The 18,275-nt window shown below is 37.7% G+C and overlaps 1 protein-coding gene and 1 pseudogene across 1 annotated transcript in view; both read left to right on the top strand.

The window, feature by feature from the left end:
- Positions 1-292: 292 nt before the first annotated feature.
- Positions 293-18,275, top strand: part of PCGF6 (polycomb group ring finger 6) — a 37,139-nt gene continuing 19,156 nt past the window's right edge. The window contains exons 1-7 of the mRNA XM_045438772.1: positions 293-3,354; positions 4,174-4,273; positions 4,364-4,460; positions 5,274-5,329; positions 5,430-5,489; positions 6,375-6,483; positions 11,434-11,461. Of these exons, the coding sequence (XP_045294728.1) occupies positions 2,998-3,354; positions 4,174-4,273; positions 4,364-4,460; positions 5,274-5,329; positions 5,430-5,489; positions 6,375-6,483; positions 11,434-11,461 (807 nt within the window). The 5' untranslated portion in view covers positions 293-2,997. The remainder of the gene's footprint in view (positions 3,355-4,173; positions 4,274-4,363; positions 4,461-5,273; positions 5,330-5,429; positions 5,490-6,374; positions 6,484-11,433; positions 11,462-18,275) is intronic.
- On the top strand, positions 6,484-8,853 carry LOC123577029 (annotated as a pseudogene).

Below are 18,275 nucleotides of genomic sequence, written 5' to 3'. Positions count from 1 at the left end.
TTTTAATGTTTATTTATGTTTGAGAGGGAGAGCACGAGCAGAGGAGGGACAGAAAGAGAGAGGGAGACAGAATCCCAAGCAGGCTCCACGCTGTCAGCACAGAGCCCAACACGGGGTTCGAACTCACAAACTGCCAGATTACTACCTGCACCCAAATCAAGAGTCAGATGCTTAACCCACTGAGCCACCCAGGTGCCCCTCTTGTTTTTTTAAGTAGGCTCCACACCCAGTGTGGGGTTTGAATTCACAACCCTGAGATCCAGAGTCGTATGCTCCACTGACTGAGCCAGCCAGGCACCTCTAGATATGCTCTTCTGTTTCAATATCAAAGCACCCCCCCCAAAAAAAAACCTCTAGTACTGATGTTTCATCTTTTCTACAGCATCTCTGTCAGTCTAATTAATTATCATGTAAGGAGTGCAATTACTCGTTGTGTAGGTCCACTTCTGCTGTTTTGTATTTACACCATTTTAACAAGTTAACATTCAGGGTGAGTTCTGGCTCAATCTGGGACATGATTCAATTCTGGTGCCTTGTCAAAATGTAAAGGTCCCAGGTAAGTGCCCCAAATATAACTTTGATGTGGAAACATACTTAGATCATAATGGAGATACAAAAAATCCTCATTTTATGAAATAGATACAGTTTGGAAGGCCTCACATATTATAAATATCACATAGTTAAGCCATTTACCATATGGATTAGTTGTTCTACCAGAGAAACATAAGTACTAGGACACATATATTTATTAAGAGATTTATTACAAGGAATTGCTTTAAACAATCCTGGAGGCTTGCTAGGCAGATCTGAAATCTGTAGGGCAGGCCAACATGCTGGAAACTCCTGGGAAGGATTAACGCTGCAGTCCTCAGGAAGAATTTCTCTTCCTCAGGTGAATCTCAGTTTTACCCCTAAGGGTTTCAACTGATTGGATAAGATCTGTTCAGATTATATGGGATAATATCTTTTACTTAAAGTCAACTGATTGTAGATGTTAATTACATCTATAAATACCTTCACAGCAATACCTAGATAAGTATTTGAATCACTGGGTACTATAGCTTCGCCAAGATGACACATAAAACTACCTTTCACACCCTAGGACCCACAAAGCCTGCAGATATTTCTGTTTACTAACTAAACTGCTACCCCCCATGGCAGTAATGCAAGTTCATAATCCAGTTAGCTTGCCAGATTTGAAAATGTGCAATTCTTGATTACATTTTAAAAATTTTGAGGATTCTGAATATTTCACACTCTACATAAAATATAATATTAATAAAGTAGGCTCCGCACCTAGTGCAGACTTCATTGTGGTGCTTCAACTCCCCACACTGAGAGCAAGACCTATATCTGATATCAAGAGTTGGAGGCTTAACTAACTGAGCCACCAAGGCACCCCACACTACAAAATTTTATGATTAAAACGCATAGTACAAGTAATTATTTTGTCTTACAATGTTGAAAGGTGAAAAGCTATGCCTTTAATGTAATCAGGTGGAAGTTCTTACAGTTTTAGGGTCATGTAAGGAGACTATCTCAGGTGTCTATGTCCCTTTCAATCTCTCTTCAACCGTCCTCTTTCAATATCCTAGTCCAGTTCCCATCCCCCTTCCTCGAGGCTTTATACTCTTCCATATAGGAGGAGACATTTCCTTTCTTCCACTTTTTGAATCTTGCATACCTCAGTATCCTAGGCTTGACCAGATTTTGGCGACTACAGAGGGAGAGGGAGAGTCTAGTCCAGGGGCAATGGGTGCTCATCAAGTCAGGTTCAGTTTTCCCCAAATAAGCATAATGACTTGATTTCCTCACCAGTTCCCTAAGAAGTATGTACACCACTCCCAAATTAGCATTGATTTTACTCAGTGACAACACATTCTCTCTCAAGTGTGATCCCCCCACCCCCAGCATTATTTCGTTAAGGAGCTTTTAACTCCTTTCTGAATCCAGCTTACAAGCATCATGACATTAGCTGGCACTATGTTAGCAAGGATAAACTACGCCAACGCCATATCTCTTTCATAAAAAAATTGGGGGGTGGGGGGTAGGAGTGCATGAATAGGTCTCAGTTCCTGCTACAATAGACCTTTGGTAAATATTTGTTGAAGTAAATATAATGACTTTCTTCTATGTGATAGGGACTCGAGGATGGTCTTTAAATGGTGATTAAATGTCCATCCTATGGCAATAAAAGATTTAATTCCTCCAAATTAACTTACATATTTCAAAATAGAAATGTCATACTTCCTCATGGAAATAATCTTGGATGAAAGAAACGCGCAATCGCCACTCAAACTTAGGTCATTATGGTTCATAATACGACATCATGATGGCACCTATTTCAGTGCTCTGTGCATCAATCCATACAGACAGAATACTGCTGTCTGGAATGGTACCAATTTTGTCATTTTAATTTTTTTTAACATTTTTAAATTTATTTTTGAGATACAGAGCACAAGTGGGGGAGGGGCAGCAGTGAGGGAGACACAGAATCCCAAGCAGGCTCCAGGCTCTGAACTGTCAGCACTGAGCCTGACCTGGGGCTTGAACCCATGAACCATGTGATCATGATCTGAGCGGAAGTCATATGCTTAACAATTTAATCATTTTAAAAAAGGGAGTGAAGAGGGACAACTGAGTGACAGTCTGTAGAGCACGGGACTCTTGATCTCAGGGTTGTAAGTTCAAATCCCATTTGGTGTAGAGATCAGTTTAAAAAAGCAAACTGCTTAAAAATTGAATGAAATTAAAAAGAAGTGAAGAGAGCATCAGCCTTCCAAAGTGAAAACTTGTTTCTTCTAAATGCGGCCATGGGCCCCACCCTATATGCAGAACGGCTCAGTGCACGCCCAGGTTTAGGTGAGGGCAGCGAACCACATTTCCCAGCGGCCCTGCAGGTCTCTCGCGCCTGCGCACTGGCAGCGTAGGCAGGTCGGCAGTACTCCCGCGCTAGCCAGCCACTGGGTCTCGTCTCGACCGGCCTCTAGCCCCGGCATGGAGAGGGTTTCGTTGGCGACGGGCAGCGCGGGAGCCGCCAGGGCTGAGGGAGCTGCGGCCATGCCGCCCCCGCCAGCCGTGTCCCCGCCTGCCCTCACCCCGGCACCCTTAGCGGGGGAGGAGGGCCCGCCGCCTTTGCCCGAGGCGGGGGCGCCCGGCTGCTCGGGCGCCCGGCCCCCAGAGTTGGAGCCGGAGCGCAGCCTGGGCCGCATGAGGGGCCGCTTCGAGGACGAGGACGACGAGTTGGAAGAGGATGAGGAGCTGGAGGAAGAAGAAGAGGAGGAGGAGGAAGAGATGAGCCACTTCTCGCTGAGGCTGGAGGGAGGCCGGCCGGACTCCGAGGACGAGGAGGAGGTATTTATAGCCCCTGCCTGACCACGCCGGGGCAGAGGGGCCTCCGGGACGAAGCCAGCCCTCCCCATCGAGGGCCGGGCCGCGCGTCCCCGGCTCGCCGTTGTAGCCCTTGGCACTCGCGTCGACCTCCACCCCTCCCTGCTCTACCTGCCCAGGCATGTGGCGCGGACTGGGCTTGTTTCCCCGCCCGACCCCCTGTCGACTCTTTGTGAGGTTCCTGCCGCTCACTTAGGCTCTCGGGGTCCGACTCGATCTTTCTGTAAATCATTATTAAATTATGCCAGGCGGGTGGGCGCGTAGGGTGCAGTGCTTCTCTTTCCAGGAACTTGCAAGTCGGACGAGAAACAGTCCATTTCTTCTACAGGGTGTTGAGAGGATGGCACACTCTTCCCTATCCAGTCAATCTCTAATTGAAAAGGATGGTTGTTTTTGTTTTGTTTTGTCTTGTTTTGTTTTGTTTGTTTAATGTGGTAGGGCATACTTCATCAAGTTGGGTAATACACCTAGCCAGTCAGAATTGACCTATTAAACGTAAACACCTGTATCTGGAAAGTTTGACCGTTTTGTAAGTATTTCATAAAGTAAGATGCTCCTCATCTAGCAGTATGCAGTATATCCAGCAGAATAAGGTCTTTTTGAAATATTGGTTTATATTGTGTTATTGTAACTTTCAGAAGTATTTTAAAGGGTTGGAGGTACTGTAATATTGTGGTGTTGCAAAGTAAGTTACATTGTTCATAATGATATGTGGGGATTATGGCTTAAGAATTTGAGAAGGCAAGGGCTTGTATTTTAAAACTACTTCCATTGCATTTGCAGCGCCTGATTAATCTCTCAGAACTGACCCCGTACATCTTGTGTTCCATTTGCAAAGGTTACTTAATAGATGCAACTACCATTACAGAATGTCTTCATACATGTAAGCATATAGTTCACATTTTGAAATGATACATTCAATTTTTGAAATGTCTCCAAAGCATCCTAATTTAAACATTTTATTTTTCAACAGTTTGTAAAAGCTGCATTGTAAGACATTTTTATTATAGCAACAGATGTCCAAAATGCAACATAGTAGTACATCAGACACAACCTCTTTATAACATAAGGTAAGAAAAATATATAAGTAAAATTTATATTTTAAATACACTTTGTTTAATGAAAACTTCTAGTTGTGTAGTTGGGAATGAATTATTGACCTGTTTCAAAAAGGCAACTACATATTCTCTGAAGAAATATATCTAACACACTTACTGTGTGCCAGGCACTGTGATACCTTCTGGGGGACCATAAATAAATAAATAAATAAATAAATAAATAAGCACAGGCCTCTCTTTTTGAGGGTTTTAATTCCATCAGTCAAGTTCCTGTGGCTAGTTTAGGTTTGTCATTTGGGGATAGTTAGAATTCTGCTTTTTAAAAATGATGCCTGAAACAACTGGCCTCTTTAGAAAAACCGGTGTGTCCTAGGTCATTGTGGCTTTTTCAGATTTTCAGTTCATACTATGTTTCCTAAGTGAGGAAAAATATTAAAAGTGGATTGGTTTTCATTTGTTCAGCAAATACTATTACGTTTTTACTATCTTTCTAGAAGAATGGTTTGCAGATGATGCACAGAAGTTCAAAATCCAGTTTCCGCACTCAAGCTCATATTCTTATCAGGAGAATAAGAGAGTCCACATTGGAACAATTTAGCAAACCATTCAATAGTCTGTGATTACTTATGATTACATATAATTAATGACTTGAGGTTCTCTCGGTTGAGAACTGGTGCTACCTATAAAAGTAACTCACCTCTGAGAAAGGAGATAGCCACTCCCAAGAGAAAGCAGTTATTTACAAAGAGCATCAGTTATTCTCACTCTGTACCAAAATGCATTTTGCTGAATTCTGAGGTATTCTCCATCCTTTCCTTTTATTAGGTTGGACCGACAGTTACAAGACATAGTGTACAAATTAGTGATCAATCTAGAGGAAAGTAAGTTTATTTTATTACATGGTTGTGAACCCCAGAATCTCTGCTGACTCTACTAGTTACATTTTAAGTGTAATTTAGTCTGTGTTTTATCATTTTTTAGGAGAAAAAAAGCAAATGCATGATTTCTATAAAGAAAGAGGTCTAGAAGTACCTAAACCTGGTAAGTTTGGGTGGATACCATAATGTATTTATAGATTAAAGACCACTAACTTAACGAAATTTATTCCCTTTGAAATTATTTTTGGTGATAGCTTGTTTTCTTATGATCAAAGAGCGAGAAAGATGATGAAAGTAATGATGTGTAATTCAATTTAATTAATTATAAAAATTAAGGAGTACAGGCTCTGGAGCTAGATGGTCTGAGATTGATCCTAGCCCTGCCACTTTCTGTGTGACTCTGACGAATTACTTCAATGTCTCAGACTTCTCATCTATAAAGTAGGGATAATCATAGTACTTCCTAAAATTGTTGTGAGGATACATTGAGTAAAACAAAGCACTTAAAACAGTGCCTGGAACATAGTAACTGTTCAGTTTTTGTGATGATGGTGAATGTGATAGCTTAGAAATTAGATAAATTTGTGTTTAAGTCCTGGTTCTTCCACATACTATATATTGCCTAATCTCACTTGAACAGTAATCTCCGTTTTTTAACAGTTTTAAGTAAAAAAAAAAAAAGCAGTATACCTATGTCATGGAATCATGATTAGGGTTAAATGAGAATTTTCACGTGCAGTGCTCAGCATGACCCCTGAGCCCTTGCACACAATAGTGCTTGTTAAGGATTATCTACAACCATTGTGTTATGAGCCCTCTCTGTGGCCCTGATAAACCAACCCTGTATACCTGCCTTCCATTGTGGAATGGTCCCCACGTGCAATTTCACTGGCTTTGACAGATTATTTAATGTTATTAAAGGGAGATTGAGTGCATTATCATCTTTTAAATAGTCAACATAGTTATAATATCTGTGTAATATTTTTCAAAGATCTCAATTCATGAAATTTTTATTCTAACCCAACTTTTTTGTTTGGCTTTTAAATAGCTGTTCCACAGCCAGTCCCTTCGAGCAAAGGAAGATCTAAGAAAGTCTTAGAATCAGTGTTTCGTATCCCACCTGAACTTGATATGTCTTTACTACTAGAGTTCATTGGGTGAGTACCCTTAATCTCTCTACCTCTTAACCTTAAAATAAAGAATTTGTTAAGTCCAACAGTTATGAAATCATCCTTAACGTAGGTAAAATCAAATTTTTGTGATAGCCTTTTAAAAATTAATCATGAAATATTTAAGACTTAGAAAAAGGTCTAAAGAATAGCACTACGCCACTTCTGTCACCATCATCAGGCTTAAGAAACACCGCACGCTCGTATGGCACAAACCCTTCGGCCACCCCTTCCTGCTCATCCCTCTTTTCTTAGAGGTTAATAACCAGTCTCCTAAAAGTAATGATTGCGATTCCCATGGTTTCTTAAAATATGTTTATCACACGTATTTATCCTTAAGCAATGATGTAGAATTGCTTTTGCCCATTTAAAAACTTTAAATGGTATCACTGTGTTTTCCAACTTGTTTTATTCACTCAGCATTGTGTGATTCATCCATGAGGAAATGTGTAATTCTAGTTGATTCATTTTCACCATTGCCTGGTATTCCCTTAAAATAAATATACTGTAATTTATCTTTTCTTGTACAGTTGAACTTATAGCTTGTTTCCAGGTTTTTGTTTTTTTTTTTTTTTTTTGCTGTTATAAATAATGTTGCTTTAAACATTTTTGTATGTATCTCTTTGTGTATATGTGAGATAGTTCTCTAAGAGTATAGATTTGCTGAGTTTTAGGATATATTTGTTTTCAACTTTACTTGGTTTTGCCAAATTGTTTTCTGAAGTAGTTGGATATCTTTCCAACTGATGTAAATTGCTTCTTTCAAACTTTATATGTAGCATATGGTATATTCTATTACATTGCAACATTGTTAAATACAGTATCATCATAGAGTTGGCATGTATCAAACTGCAGTTTTCAAAATTCTTACATAGTTTGCAGAATAAACTAACATGCTTTTTTTAGAAAATCTAGATTTTCCATTTTGTGTTGCTGATGACTATTTTACTTTTCAGTAACTTTCTCCTTATAATTCTAGACTGCCTGTATCATCTATTTAGTATCTAGCTTGTGCTATGTTGTGTTTACCTCTTTATGTGGTCAGTCACCCTATGTTCTCGGCTGATATTAAGGACACCTAAGGGGCGAGAACACAAAGCCCACGTAGTAGTGGTTGATAACAAAATAATCCCTTTGGAGGAATGAACAGAAACTATGTAATACCAAACTTTAAACAAGCAATTTCTGATAATAAAGAATGTGTTCCAGTCTAAAAAGGACCTGGTTAAATAATGGTATATAGCACATGAGTATGTGCTAATGTAACAGCATATATGCTTAAATGGAACAATCAACAAAATAAGAGAATACATCGCATGTGCCCATGTATGGTTTTTTTTTTAAAGAGCATGGTGGGAAATATGTGTATATACATTTCTTTTTTACATGCACAGATCATTCCTGAAAGGACATATAAAAAAAATGTTAATGTGTGAATGGCAGTTGCCTCTAGAAAAGGGCAACTGAAGTCTGTGAGTCTACAGTAGGGAAAAAGTCTTTTCGTTGTGTTTGAATTTTTACTATGTAACCTGATTTTTTGTAAGCCTGTTTAATTAAAATTTGAAAACTGAAAGGAGTTTATATTTCTAAAAAATATTTTGGGGAAATGTAAAGTTTTCTACTGGTACACAGTAAGACTGATGATCAATTTTTTATACATTTTTTGAAAAGTGGCAGGGATGTAAAGATGGCAAGTGAGTGATGGGTATGCCACCATTACCTCTGTCTTTGCCCGCAGCAGAAATCAATAATAAATCATGGCAGGCTTTCCTGATGAGTGAGGATTGACCACAGTACTCAGGGCAGTCATTAACACTTACCAAATTTGTTTCATTAGTAAATTTTCCCTGCTGTAGAATAAAGAGCTCTCATGCTCTTTCCCTGCCATGGGGAGTCCCAGGGAGGCAGAGGCTCTGTTGCACTCAAGCTTCGCTCCACCGGTAACCCACCACCATGGCTGAGGAAGGCATTGCTGCTGGAGGTGCAACGGATGTTAATACTGCTTTATGAGAGGTGCTGAAGACTGCCCTCTCCCGCGATGGGCTGGCGTGTTGAATTCGCCAAGCACCAAGCCCATCTTTGTGTGCTTGCATCCAAGTGTGATGAACCTACATACGTCAAGTTGATGGATGCCCCTAGTGCTGAATACCAAATCAACCTAATTAAGGTTGATGACAACAAGAAACTAGGGGAATGGGTGGGCCTATGTAAAACTGACAGAGAGGGAAAACCCCATCAAGTGGTTGGTTGCAACTGTTTGGTGGTTAAGGACTGTGGCAAAGAGTCTCAGGCCAAGGATGTCATTGAGAAATACTTCAAACGCAAGAAATGAACAAATAAAAGACTTGGTTCTTGTTCTAAAAGAAGAAGAAGAAGAAAAAGAAAAGAGCCCTTGCTTGGAATAAGGGAGGATCTAGGTTTAAATCCTAGCTTTTCTGTTATCTAGTTTTGTAAACGTTAACAAATTGCTTTTTGTTTATTCACAAGATGTTAAGGTCCAGCTACATACCAGCACAGCACTCTGCTAGTGGTTGAGAATATGGGTTTGAAGAAGTCAGCCACGGCCTTTGCCCTCACAGAACTTCTAGTCTCAGAGCTTCAGCTTCTCTATCTGTGAAAAGAAAGAATTGAGCCTTTTGTGTTGATGATTATGATGAGTAGTCTGACTCATAATATAGCCCTTTATCCATTTTCAACTGGTTGAGGGGAAAAAAGCTTTCAGAGTGGCAAGGAGTCTTTTTGAAAGAAAGCTTCCAGAAGCAGAGAGTCCTTTTGAAGTCACCAGTCCCCAGAGTTCACTACATGGAAAAGCTTTTATGTTCTCACAGAAGTCAGGCTACTGAGGGTAACGCATAGGCAGCTCTTTCATGGCAGGACAAGCGGCAGATGAGTTTTAACCTGATGCAAGTACAAAAGCAAATTTGGTCCATCTGTTGACCCCACTTGAGTTGGAGGAGCAAAAAAAAACCGAGGTAGGTTCATCTCGTGGGCAGTGACTTTTCAACCACTGGAATATGAAGCTAGGTCCCCCCCTAAATTGGGTATGCGTGTTTTGTGGTATTTAGATAGTCTTGTACTTCTTGTTTTTGTTCTTCAGTTTGTGTGTAAAGTAGAAGATTATAAAAAGAAATAACCTCAGGCAGGCAGTATAGTGTATGTAGAAACCATAGACTTTGAAAAGTCTCAGTAACTAACGGTATATAACCTTTGGGATATAGCTGAATTCTCATCAGTTTCTGTTTTTCTAAACTGGGGATCATAATAGCATCTAACAGGAGTGTTTTAAGTATCAATTTATGGTATTCCTACCATGTCTAAACTATTAACAATGTATGAATATTGAAATAATGCAGGGTCATTCGAAAATAAAGGTTAAAGTACTCTGTGGTCCTGTAATATGTACATCTGCCTAGTGAATAAAATGGACTCACATGAGATAAGTATGATACAGCCAAAATTTAATGCAATCTTCAGCTCAGTAACACTTAGTCGATCAGGGAGTTGCTATCCAACTGTACGCTGTATTAATCCAACTAGTGTATTATGTTGAGCTCTGGGCACTACATTTTAAGAGAGAGGTTGGTAAAATGAGGTGTAACCGGAATAGCAAAAAGTTAGAAAACCGTGTCATATGTGGTAAGAGAAGGAACAAAAATAGTCTGAAAAAGAACAATTCTAAGCCCCTTAATTTCAGATCTTTAGAGGGTTATCATATAAAAAGAAAAGTTGGATCTAGTTCACAAGAGTACCAAAAGACAAAATTAGGACTAGTAGGTGTAAGTTACAGGGAGAAACATGTTTGATTCAGTGCCAGCAAGCCATTTCTAACCAAGTTGCCCACAAATGGAATGAACTAACTTGTCAGTTGAGAAGTTCTCTCTTTAGGTGCTTAAGCAGAAGCCAGATGACTGTACATCATGGATTCTATAGAAATAATTCTTGTAACAAGTAGGATATTTTATTTTACAACTCTAAGTTTATATTATATATTTTAGGTTTACATTACATTCATATATATATATATATATATATATATATATATAAAAACACTTATATTAACATACTGTGTGCTTATAATGTAGCTTTTATGTTATCTTTTAATATATTTCTTTATTATATTTGTATTATAAGAATATTTTGTAGATGATGCAATTGTGGTCTGGCCTACTCTTCACAACACTATAGGAAAGAATGTGGGTTCTGATGCTAGGTACACATGAGTTGGAAGCTTTATCACTTAGTAGCTCTGTGACCTTAAGTTATTAAACCTCTCTGAGGCTAATTTTCCTTATCTGTAGAAGGGAGATAGTAATACCCGATATGCAGGGCTATTATGAGGACTAAGTGAAAAGCATGCATCTTCTATGAAGACCTCATACAATGCCTGTGCATAGTAGATGATCAACAAAAGTTAGAGCCTATTGTCTCCTCATGACATAAACGTAATGGACTTAAGAAGTCCCTTTGCACTTCTAGGTGAAGAGCAAACAGCAAATCATGCCCATTATGCTATAAGCAAACTAACAGGGAATCTAGTAGCCTTCTTGTAAGAAATCTATCTTGTAAAGGTTACTGTAAAGAGAAAACACATTAATTATGATAGGAAAAAAAGAAGTCTTACTTTAAATTGGAAAATGTTAAAAAAAAATAAATTGGAAAATGTTAGAATGTAACATGCGGGGGAAACCTAAGTATTAAAGATATAGTCTTCACTCCTGGAAGTATACAAAGTAGTGTAAAATAGCGGAGAAAACTGCCTTTACCTTCCAGTAGGTGGCAGATGTGACAACCACATTTCTTTATTTCATAAAAGGGTAGGTGGTGGCCTTTTAAGATTAAATTGATGTTCCTCGAGTATTTATATCCATGTTATTTTTCTGTGTTTTATGATTTAACGTATAGTTTAAAATGTTGATTAATTTTGCTTTCATTTTTCAGTGCTAATGAAGGCACGGGACATTTTAAGGTATTTTATTTTCATTTACTTCACAGGAAGACCCTGTAGTACACAATTTGGGAGTCAGATTAGCAATCATGGAGATTGCTTTCAATTCCAGTAGTGTTTTGTGAATAAAAGTGGTAGAAATACGAAGTACGTTCAGTAATGCTGTCATAATAAGTTTATGAGAAAACAGTTAATACGTAGGGATTTGTTATTAATACAGGACAGTGGTCTAAGGAAATAGAAGTGAGATATTTCTAAAACCCTAAAACCAAATACTAGGATAATTTGGTGATTTAAAAAAATGTTTCAAAGCATTTTTTGCATAGTTGGCATTCGGTTAAATATGAGCTTAAATTTTTATTTGCACATAACATTTTGGGCTCAAGGTAACCTGCCCTAACTTGTAACTTCATTTACTGAATTTTTAGAAGTAAGAATGAACTCCTTTGTAACATACGTAAGTTCAGAGTTGTCTTAAAGGCTCTATTATCACAGGTCCCATTGTACACAGTGTTGCTCCTATAGGATGAGTCATTCAGGAAAAGCTAACTTTTTTTTTTTTTTTGAAAGTTTAACTTTTTAAAAAGGGCTAAATCAGGCCTTATACTTACTTGGGATTGTAAATATATAAGGAAATAGCTTTGATCTGTTTGGATTTTTAGTGACTTTGTCAAAGTCTGTACTAACACTTGGGTGGATTATATCTGGTTCGGTATACTGTTTTGTGAACACAGTTGCTGAGAGACATCAACTACAGCATAGGAATAGGTGGATACTTCTGTGGATGAAGTATATTATAGATGTTTCCTAGAGATGAGAGTGATGGAGGGGATGCAGTGTTAAGTTTGGTAACTTTGAATTCTAAGTTGTAAAAAATCAAATTTATAGCAATTAACTTTAGGAAGTTCTTTCATAGTACTGTGGTAGGTGGGAAAGTGGCATATAAGTTTCTGTGTGGGTCAAGTATAGTGTCCTATGCTCCTAGAGTTTGCTAAAGATATTTGTCCAATCATCTGTAGTAGCCAGACACCCAAGAGAGTGTAAAAACTTCATGAAGAAAGAACTAGAAATTAATTAGCCTGTTGCTTCCACAAAAGCATATGGACCTAGAGTATTTAAGTAGTTCCAATCCTAACACATTAGAAAAACATGACAATACCACCTGTAAAGTATTCTTGCCAAAACAAACAAATGTTATGCTGATCACACTCCTAGATTTAATTACTAATTTACAAGAAATCCAGGGATGTTAAATGACACTGTAGGAATATAATAAGCCAAATCTAGACAATGGAAACAATTCTGTTTGTTCAGAATAAAAGGGAGAGGTGAAGAGGGAACATATAGATAGGATGATTAATTAAAAGAGACTCAAGGGATGTAACTAAATACAATGTATGGAGTTTATTTGGATTTGATTTGAAAAATGAACTGTAAAAAATTTATGAAAAAATAGCCCCAAATTGGAAACACCCCAAATATCCATCAATTGATGAATGAATAAACACAGTATGATATATCCATACAACAGAGTATTATTTGGCAATAAAAAGGAATCAAGTACTGATACATGCTACAACATGGATGAAGTTTTAAAATACGTTAAATGAAAGAAGCCAGGCACATATGCATGATTCCATTTGTGTGAAATGTCTAGAGGAGAGAAATTCATAGTAACAAAGTATTAAAAATTGGTGGTCGCCGTAGTCTCAGGGCAAAGGGAGAAACCGGGAGTGATTTCTAATTGGTGTGGGGTTTCTTTTTGGATGATGAAGATGTTCTGAAATTAGATAGTGGTGATGAGTTGCACAATTCTACCAATAAACTAAAAACCATGGAATTGTATACTTTAAAATGGTGAATTTAATGATATATGAATTACATATCCATAAAGCTGTAAAACTTTTAAAAAGTAAGCCAAGATCTGATGGAAACTTTGAATAGAATTATTGTTCATAATATATTTAGGGTATGTATTTTGAGAGTATAAAAAATGTATTGATAAAAATACATGCATAAATTGGAATTTTAGTTTGAGTTCATATTTGGTTTAAATTTTTTTCATGAAATCTGTGTTTTATTATTTTCTCTTTAATGGTAGCCCTAAAAAGAGTAAAATCATTTCCTGCTGGGTGAGAAAATTGAGACAATGGGTGAAATTTGAACATATACTAGATATTTTTTGATATCAAGGGATTTTACAGTATGATAATGGTATTATGTGTTTTTAAAGAGCTCTTACCTTTTAGGGATACATACTGAAGTATTTACAAATGAAATAATACATCTGGGGTTTGCTTCAAAACTAATGGGGGCAGGAAGTAGTTGCAGTAGGAAATGAGTGGGGTATATTTAAAACAAAATTGGCCTTGAGTTGGTAAAGCTAAGTGATGGTATTTAGGAGTTTGATGATACTATTCTCTTATAGTTTTGAGGCATTAAATTTTCAGTTTTAATTGATGATACAGATGTTAATTTATAGGTTTTATGCCTATGAGAGGTGATGATGAATCTGTTGGTTCATATCTTTGAGTTTAAATAGATATGTCTGAGCAGGTTGTTAAACTCTTTACCATGTAGACCTGTAGCATGAAAGTCATAAAGCCTATTTGCTATATTCAATTTAAAAGTGTTTCACAAGGCAGTAATATAGTCCCGATAATTTTTCCCAGGAGTCATTTTTTTTAACTTTTAATTATGAAAAATTTTAAACATAGTGAAAAGTAGAACCTCCCTGTCACCCAGCTTTACCAGTTAACTAATGGCCAATTTAATCTGTACCTCTGTCCACTTCCCTATTATACTGAAACAAATCCCCAGCATTTTGCCACTTCATCTGTAAATATTTTAGTATTTGAAAAAAAAATTTTTTTTATTACTTATTTTTGAGAGAGAGACCGAGCCCGAGCAGGGAAAGGGACAGAGAGAGAGAGAGGGAGACACAAAATCCAAAGCAGCCTCCAGGCTCTGAGCTGTCAGCACAGAACCCAATGCGGGGCCTGAACCCATGAGCTGTGAGATCATGACCTGAATCGAAGTTGTACACTTAACATATTTCAGTATTCTTGAAAGAAGAGTCTCTTTTTTTTAATGACCATGTATCATACCCAAAAAAAAAAAAAGTTACAAAAGCGTCATTATCATGAAAGATAAAAATAAAGTGGCAGAGCTATTCTTTATTAAAGATTATAGAAACATAACAAAATGCAATGTGTGATCCTTCACTGATATAAGAACAATTTACAATGGGTATTAGACAATTTATAAAAGAATTTGGACTATTTAGATAATTGTGTTGTATTAATGTTAAATTCCTGAATATTATATATGTTTCATGATAATTATATTGTAGTTATACAGGAGAGTCCCTTTATTCTGAGAAAATAATTGCTAATATGTTTAGGAGTAAAATATCTCAGTGTATGCACATAAATCACGTGGTCCAATAAAAAATTAACATGCACATATACATACATGCATATAGATTAGAAGAGATAAAGCAAATACCACAATATATCAACAGTTTGTAAATTAGGTAAAAGCTATCTGGGTCTTCATAGTACTATCTTAAAACTTTGTATGTTAGTCATTTTACAAAAGGTTGGGGGTGGTGAATGAGATAAATTAACAATATTTTTAAGCTTATTTATTTATTTGGAGACAGAAAAAGCAGCGGAGGGGCAGAGAGAGAGAATCCCAAGCAGGCTCCACTCTGTCAGCACAGAGCCTGATGCAGTGCTTGATTTCATGATCTGTGAGATCATGACTTGAACCGAAATCATGTCAGATGCTTAACTGACTGAGTTCCCCAGGTGCCTCCAAATAACAGTTTCTTACTGTGAAGTATCTATTCATTGTTCAAATTTTTCATTGCGTCAATTACAGTGGGTGTTTTTCTCTCTCGCTTTCTTTTTTTTTAAGTTGGTATATTTTAAGACAGAGTGTGTGTGAGTGGGGAAGAGGCAGAGAGAGATGGAGAGAGAATCCCAAGCAGGCTCTGCACTGTCAGCACAGAGCCCATTGTGGGGCTGGAACCCCACATGTGGGATCATGACCTGAGCTGAAACCAAGAGCTGGTCGCTTAACCAACTGAGCCACCTAGGCACCCCACTTTTTTTTTTTTTAAACACTTTAAGTCAGGATCCAGATGAAGTTCACACATTGTGATTGGATATGAATGTCTTCAAATCTTTAGGTTTTCCATTTCTTTTTTTCTTGCAGTTGTTGATGACAAGGAGTCATTTGTCCTGTAGTTTTCTATAGATTGGGTTTTGATGTTGTATCACTGTGGTATAATTTGGCTTGTTCTTCTGTCTTCTATCTTTCCCATAAACTGATAGTTAAGTTCAGAGTGTTGATCATACAGGTTTGATTTGAAGGGATCAAGAATACGTCATAGGTGGTGTTTCTATCTATCTAGAGGCACATAATATCTGGTTGTCTGGATCTCTTTATGTTAGCAACCATTGGTGCTCAGTGTCTAAGCCCATTAGCTTAATAGGGTTTGGAAAATGATGCTATCATTCCTCTTTTTTTAAGATTTTAATTTAAAATAATCTCTGCATCCAATGTGGGACTCAAACTCACAACCTCAAGATCCAGAGTCACATGCTCCACTGACTAAGCCAGTGAGGGCCCCCCCCACCCCCACTTCTTTTACTAGTTAAAATACCTTTATAAAGAGAAACTTCCTTTCCTCTATTTGGTTAGCCAGTGGAATCGTTTTTATAGGAAAGGCAAGATAACTGCTTGATTCTTTCCCTTTACTTACCAAGCTCAGAGTAATGAGTTGGTTCATGAGCATACTCCAGTCTTGACCAAATCAAATAGGTTTTCTTGTTTTTGTTTTTACTTTAGTGTGAACTCCTAAATTTAAACATATTTGTGATTTAAACCTATTTTATTTATTACCTTTATTGATGTTCCAATTGTCCTATCATAGGTATCATAGTCTGTAATACTTTCTTGCTATCTGATATGATAAGATGTTCTATGTTCAACTTGTACATCTCTTGTCCCCCAGACATGGAATTAATCCTTTCTCCAAGGTGTCCTAGTTCCTTTTGGTGTTTTTTTTTTTTTTTTTTTTTTCCTTAATGTTTGTTTATTTTTGAGAGAAGGAGAGGGAGACTGAATATCCAAAGCAGGCTCTGTGCTGACAGCAGAGAGCCCAATGTGGGGCTCAAACCCACAAATTGCAAGATCATGACCTGAGCTGAAGTCAGACGCTTAACCAACTGAGCCACCCAGGTGTCACCCCTTTTGGTGGTTTTTAAAAATCAATCTGGCTACTGGGGGTTCACCTACCTATTGGGTACATAACAGTTTCTAGGCCTTTTCAGTCGACAGAAATAGGAATTTTTTCAAGGTAAAGTGTAATTATGAGTTGGTATCATCTCTTTAAAAGATCTGTTTAGTGGTATGCATTATCTAAAGCAAGAAAATAACTGTTTCCTAAATCTCCCTACAGATCTAAACTAGCTTATTCAACTTTCTTATAAAATTGGCCTTTTGTGTTATAGATGGTAGGGAAGATTGCTGTCTGTGCTTAATTTCAAAGAGGTATAAATCTGGATTTTTTTTTTTTTTCCTATTTACAGATGGTAGGAGACTATGAGATGTAGCAGAAAAGATAAGAGTTGACTATGTAGGTGAGAACTGTTCTAGAGCTTTAAGCAAAACAACAAAAACAAAAAACCCAAATTGTCTTCTAAAAAACTGAATGTGAATTATATGGAGGAAAAATCCAGTTAACTTGTGAACCTGGGGCATGAGGACTAAGTCAGCCACATGAGAACCCTGGCTTTGAAAGCCAAGACACGTTTTTTTCTCTTTCAGGTGTTGGCAGATCTCATAATTCTGTTCTAGGTGATCTAAAAAGTACAGTATTGGGGCATCTGGGTGGGTGGCTCAGGCGGTTAAGCCGTCTGACTTCAGCTTGGTCATGATCTCACAGTTGGTGAGTTCAAGCCCCACATCAGGCTCTCTGCTATTATCACAGAGCCTGCTTTCAATTCTCTGTCTCTCTCTGTCTCTCTCTCTCTCTCTCTCTCTCTCTCTCTCTGTCCCTCTGATGCTCGCTCCTCTCTCAAAAATAAACATTTTTTAAAAAGTTAAAAAGTAATAGTATTTATAACTTTAGCTAAGTTGGATTAATTTTAACAAACGCCTGGGGTGAGGTGTTCACTAAGAATTTAGAAATGAGAGAAATTGGACTGTCCTCTGCTGGTATACCTGAGGTAAGCCCAGGGAATTAACCTTCAGAAATGCTCTCTAGTTCAGCTGAGCGTCTGACTTTTGATTTCCACTCAGGTCATGATCCCAGGGTTGTGGGATCAAGCCCTGTGTCCAGCTCCATGCTGAGTTGTGGAGCATGCTTAAGATTCTCTCTCCCTCTGTCCATCTACCCCACTCATTTGCTCTTTCTCTAAAAACAAAACAAAACAACAACAACAAAAAAAAACCACTGGTTGCCAGACAGGCATAGCTAGATAATTCAGAATAGCAGCTTCTCAAGGTCCTTGATAGGATTCTTATGCTAACCAGTGCCACCTACAATGAGACATTTTCTTGGGAACTCCACCTGGGGCACGGCTGTACCTCCTTAGACTGCTTTAGCTTTGTGAGATGATTCCTGTATTTACAATAAAAGAGCGTGAAACTTTGCCATTTTTGTCTAGATTGTATCAGTATCCCATAACCATGGGATGAGGGTCTCTTATATAGACTTTCTTATGTAAGAGTCAAGTTCTTTTACATAAAGAGTGAAATGATCACAACACACCAGTAGTAAATGTGTGCCAGGAATTGTTAATAGTTATTTACATACATTAAC

This window comes from Leopardus geoffroyi, chromosome D2, assembly GCF_018350155.1.
Source record: "Leopardus geoffroyi isolate Oge1 chromosome D2, O.geoffroyi_Oge1_pat1.0, whole genome shotgun sequence".
NCBI lineage: Eukaryota > Metazoa > Chordata > Mammalia > Carnivora > Felidae > Leopardus > Leopardus geoffroyi.
Note: the sequence above shows the minus strand (reverse complement) of the source record. Positions and strands in the feature narration are given on the sequence as shown.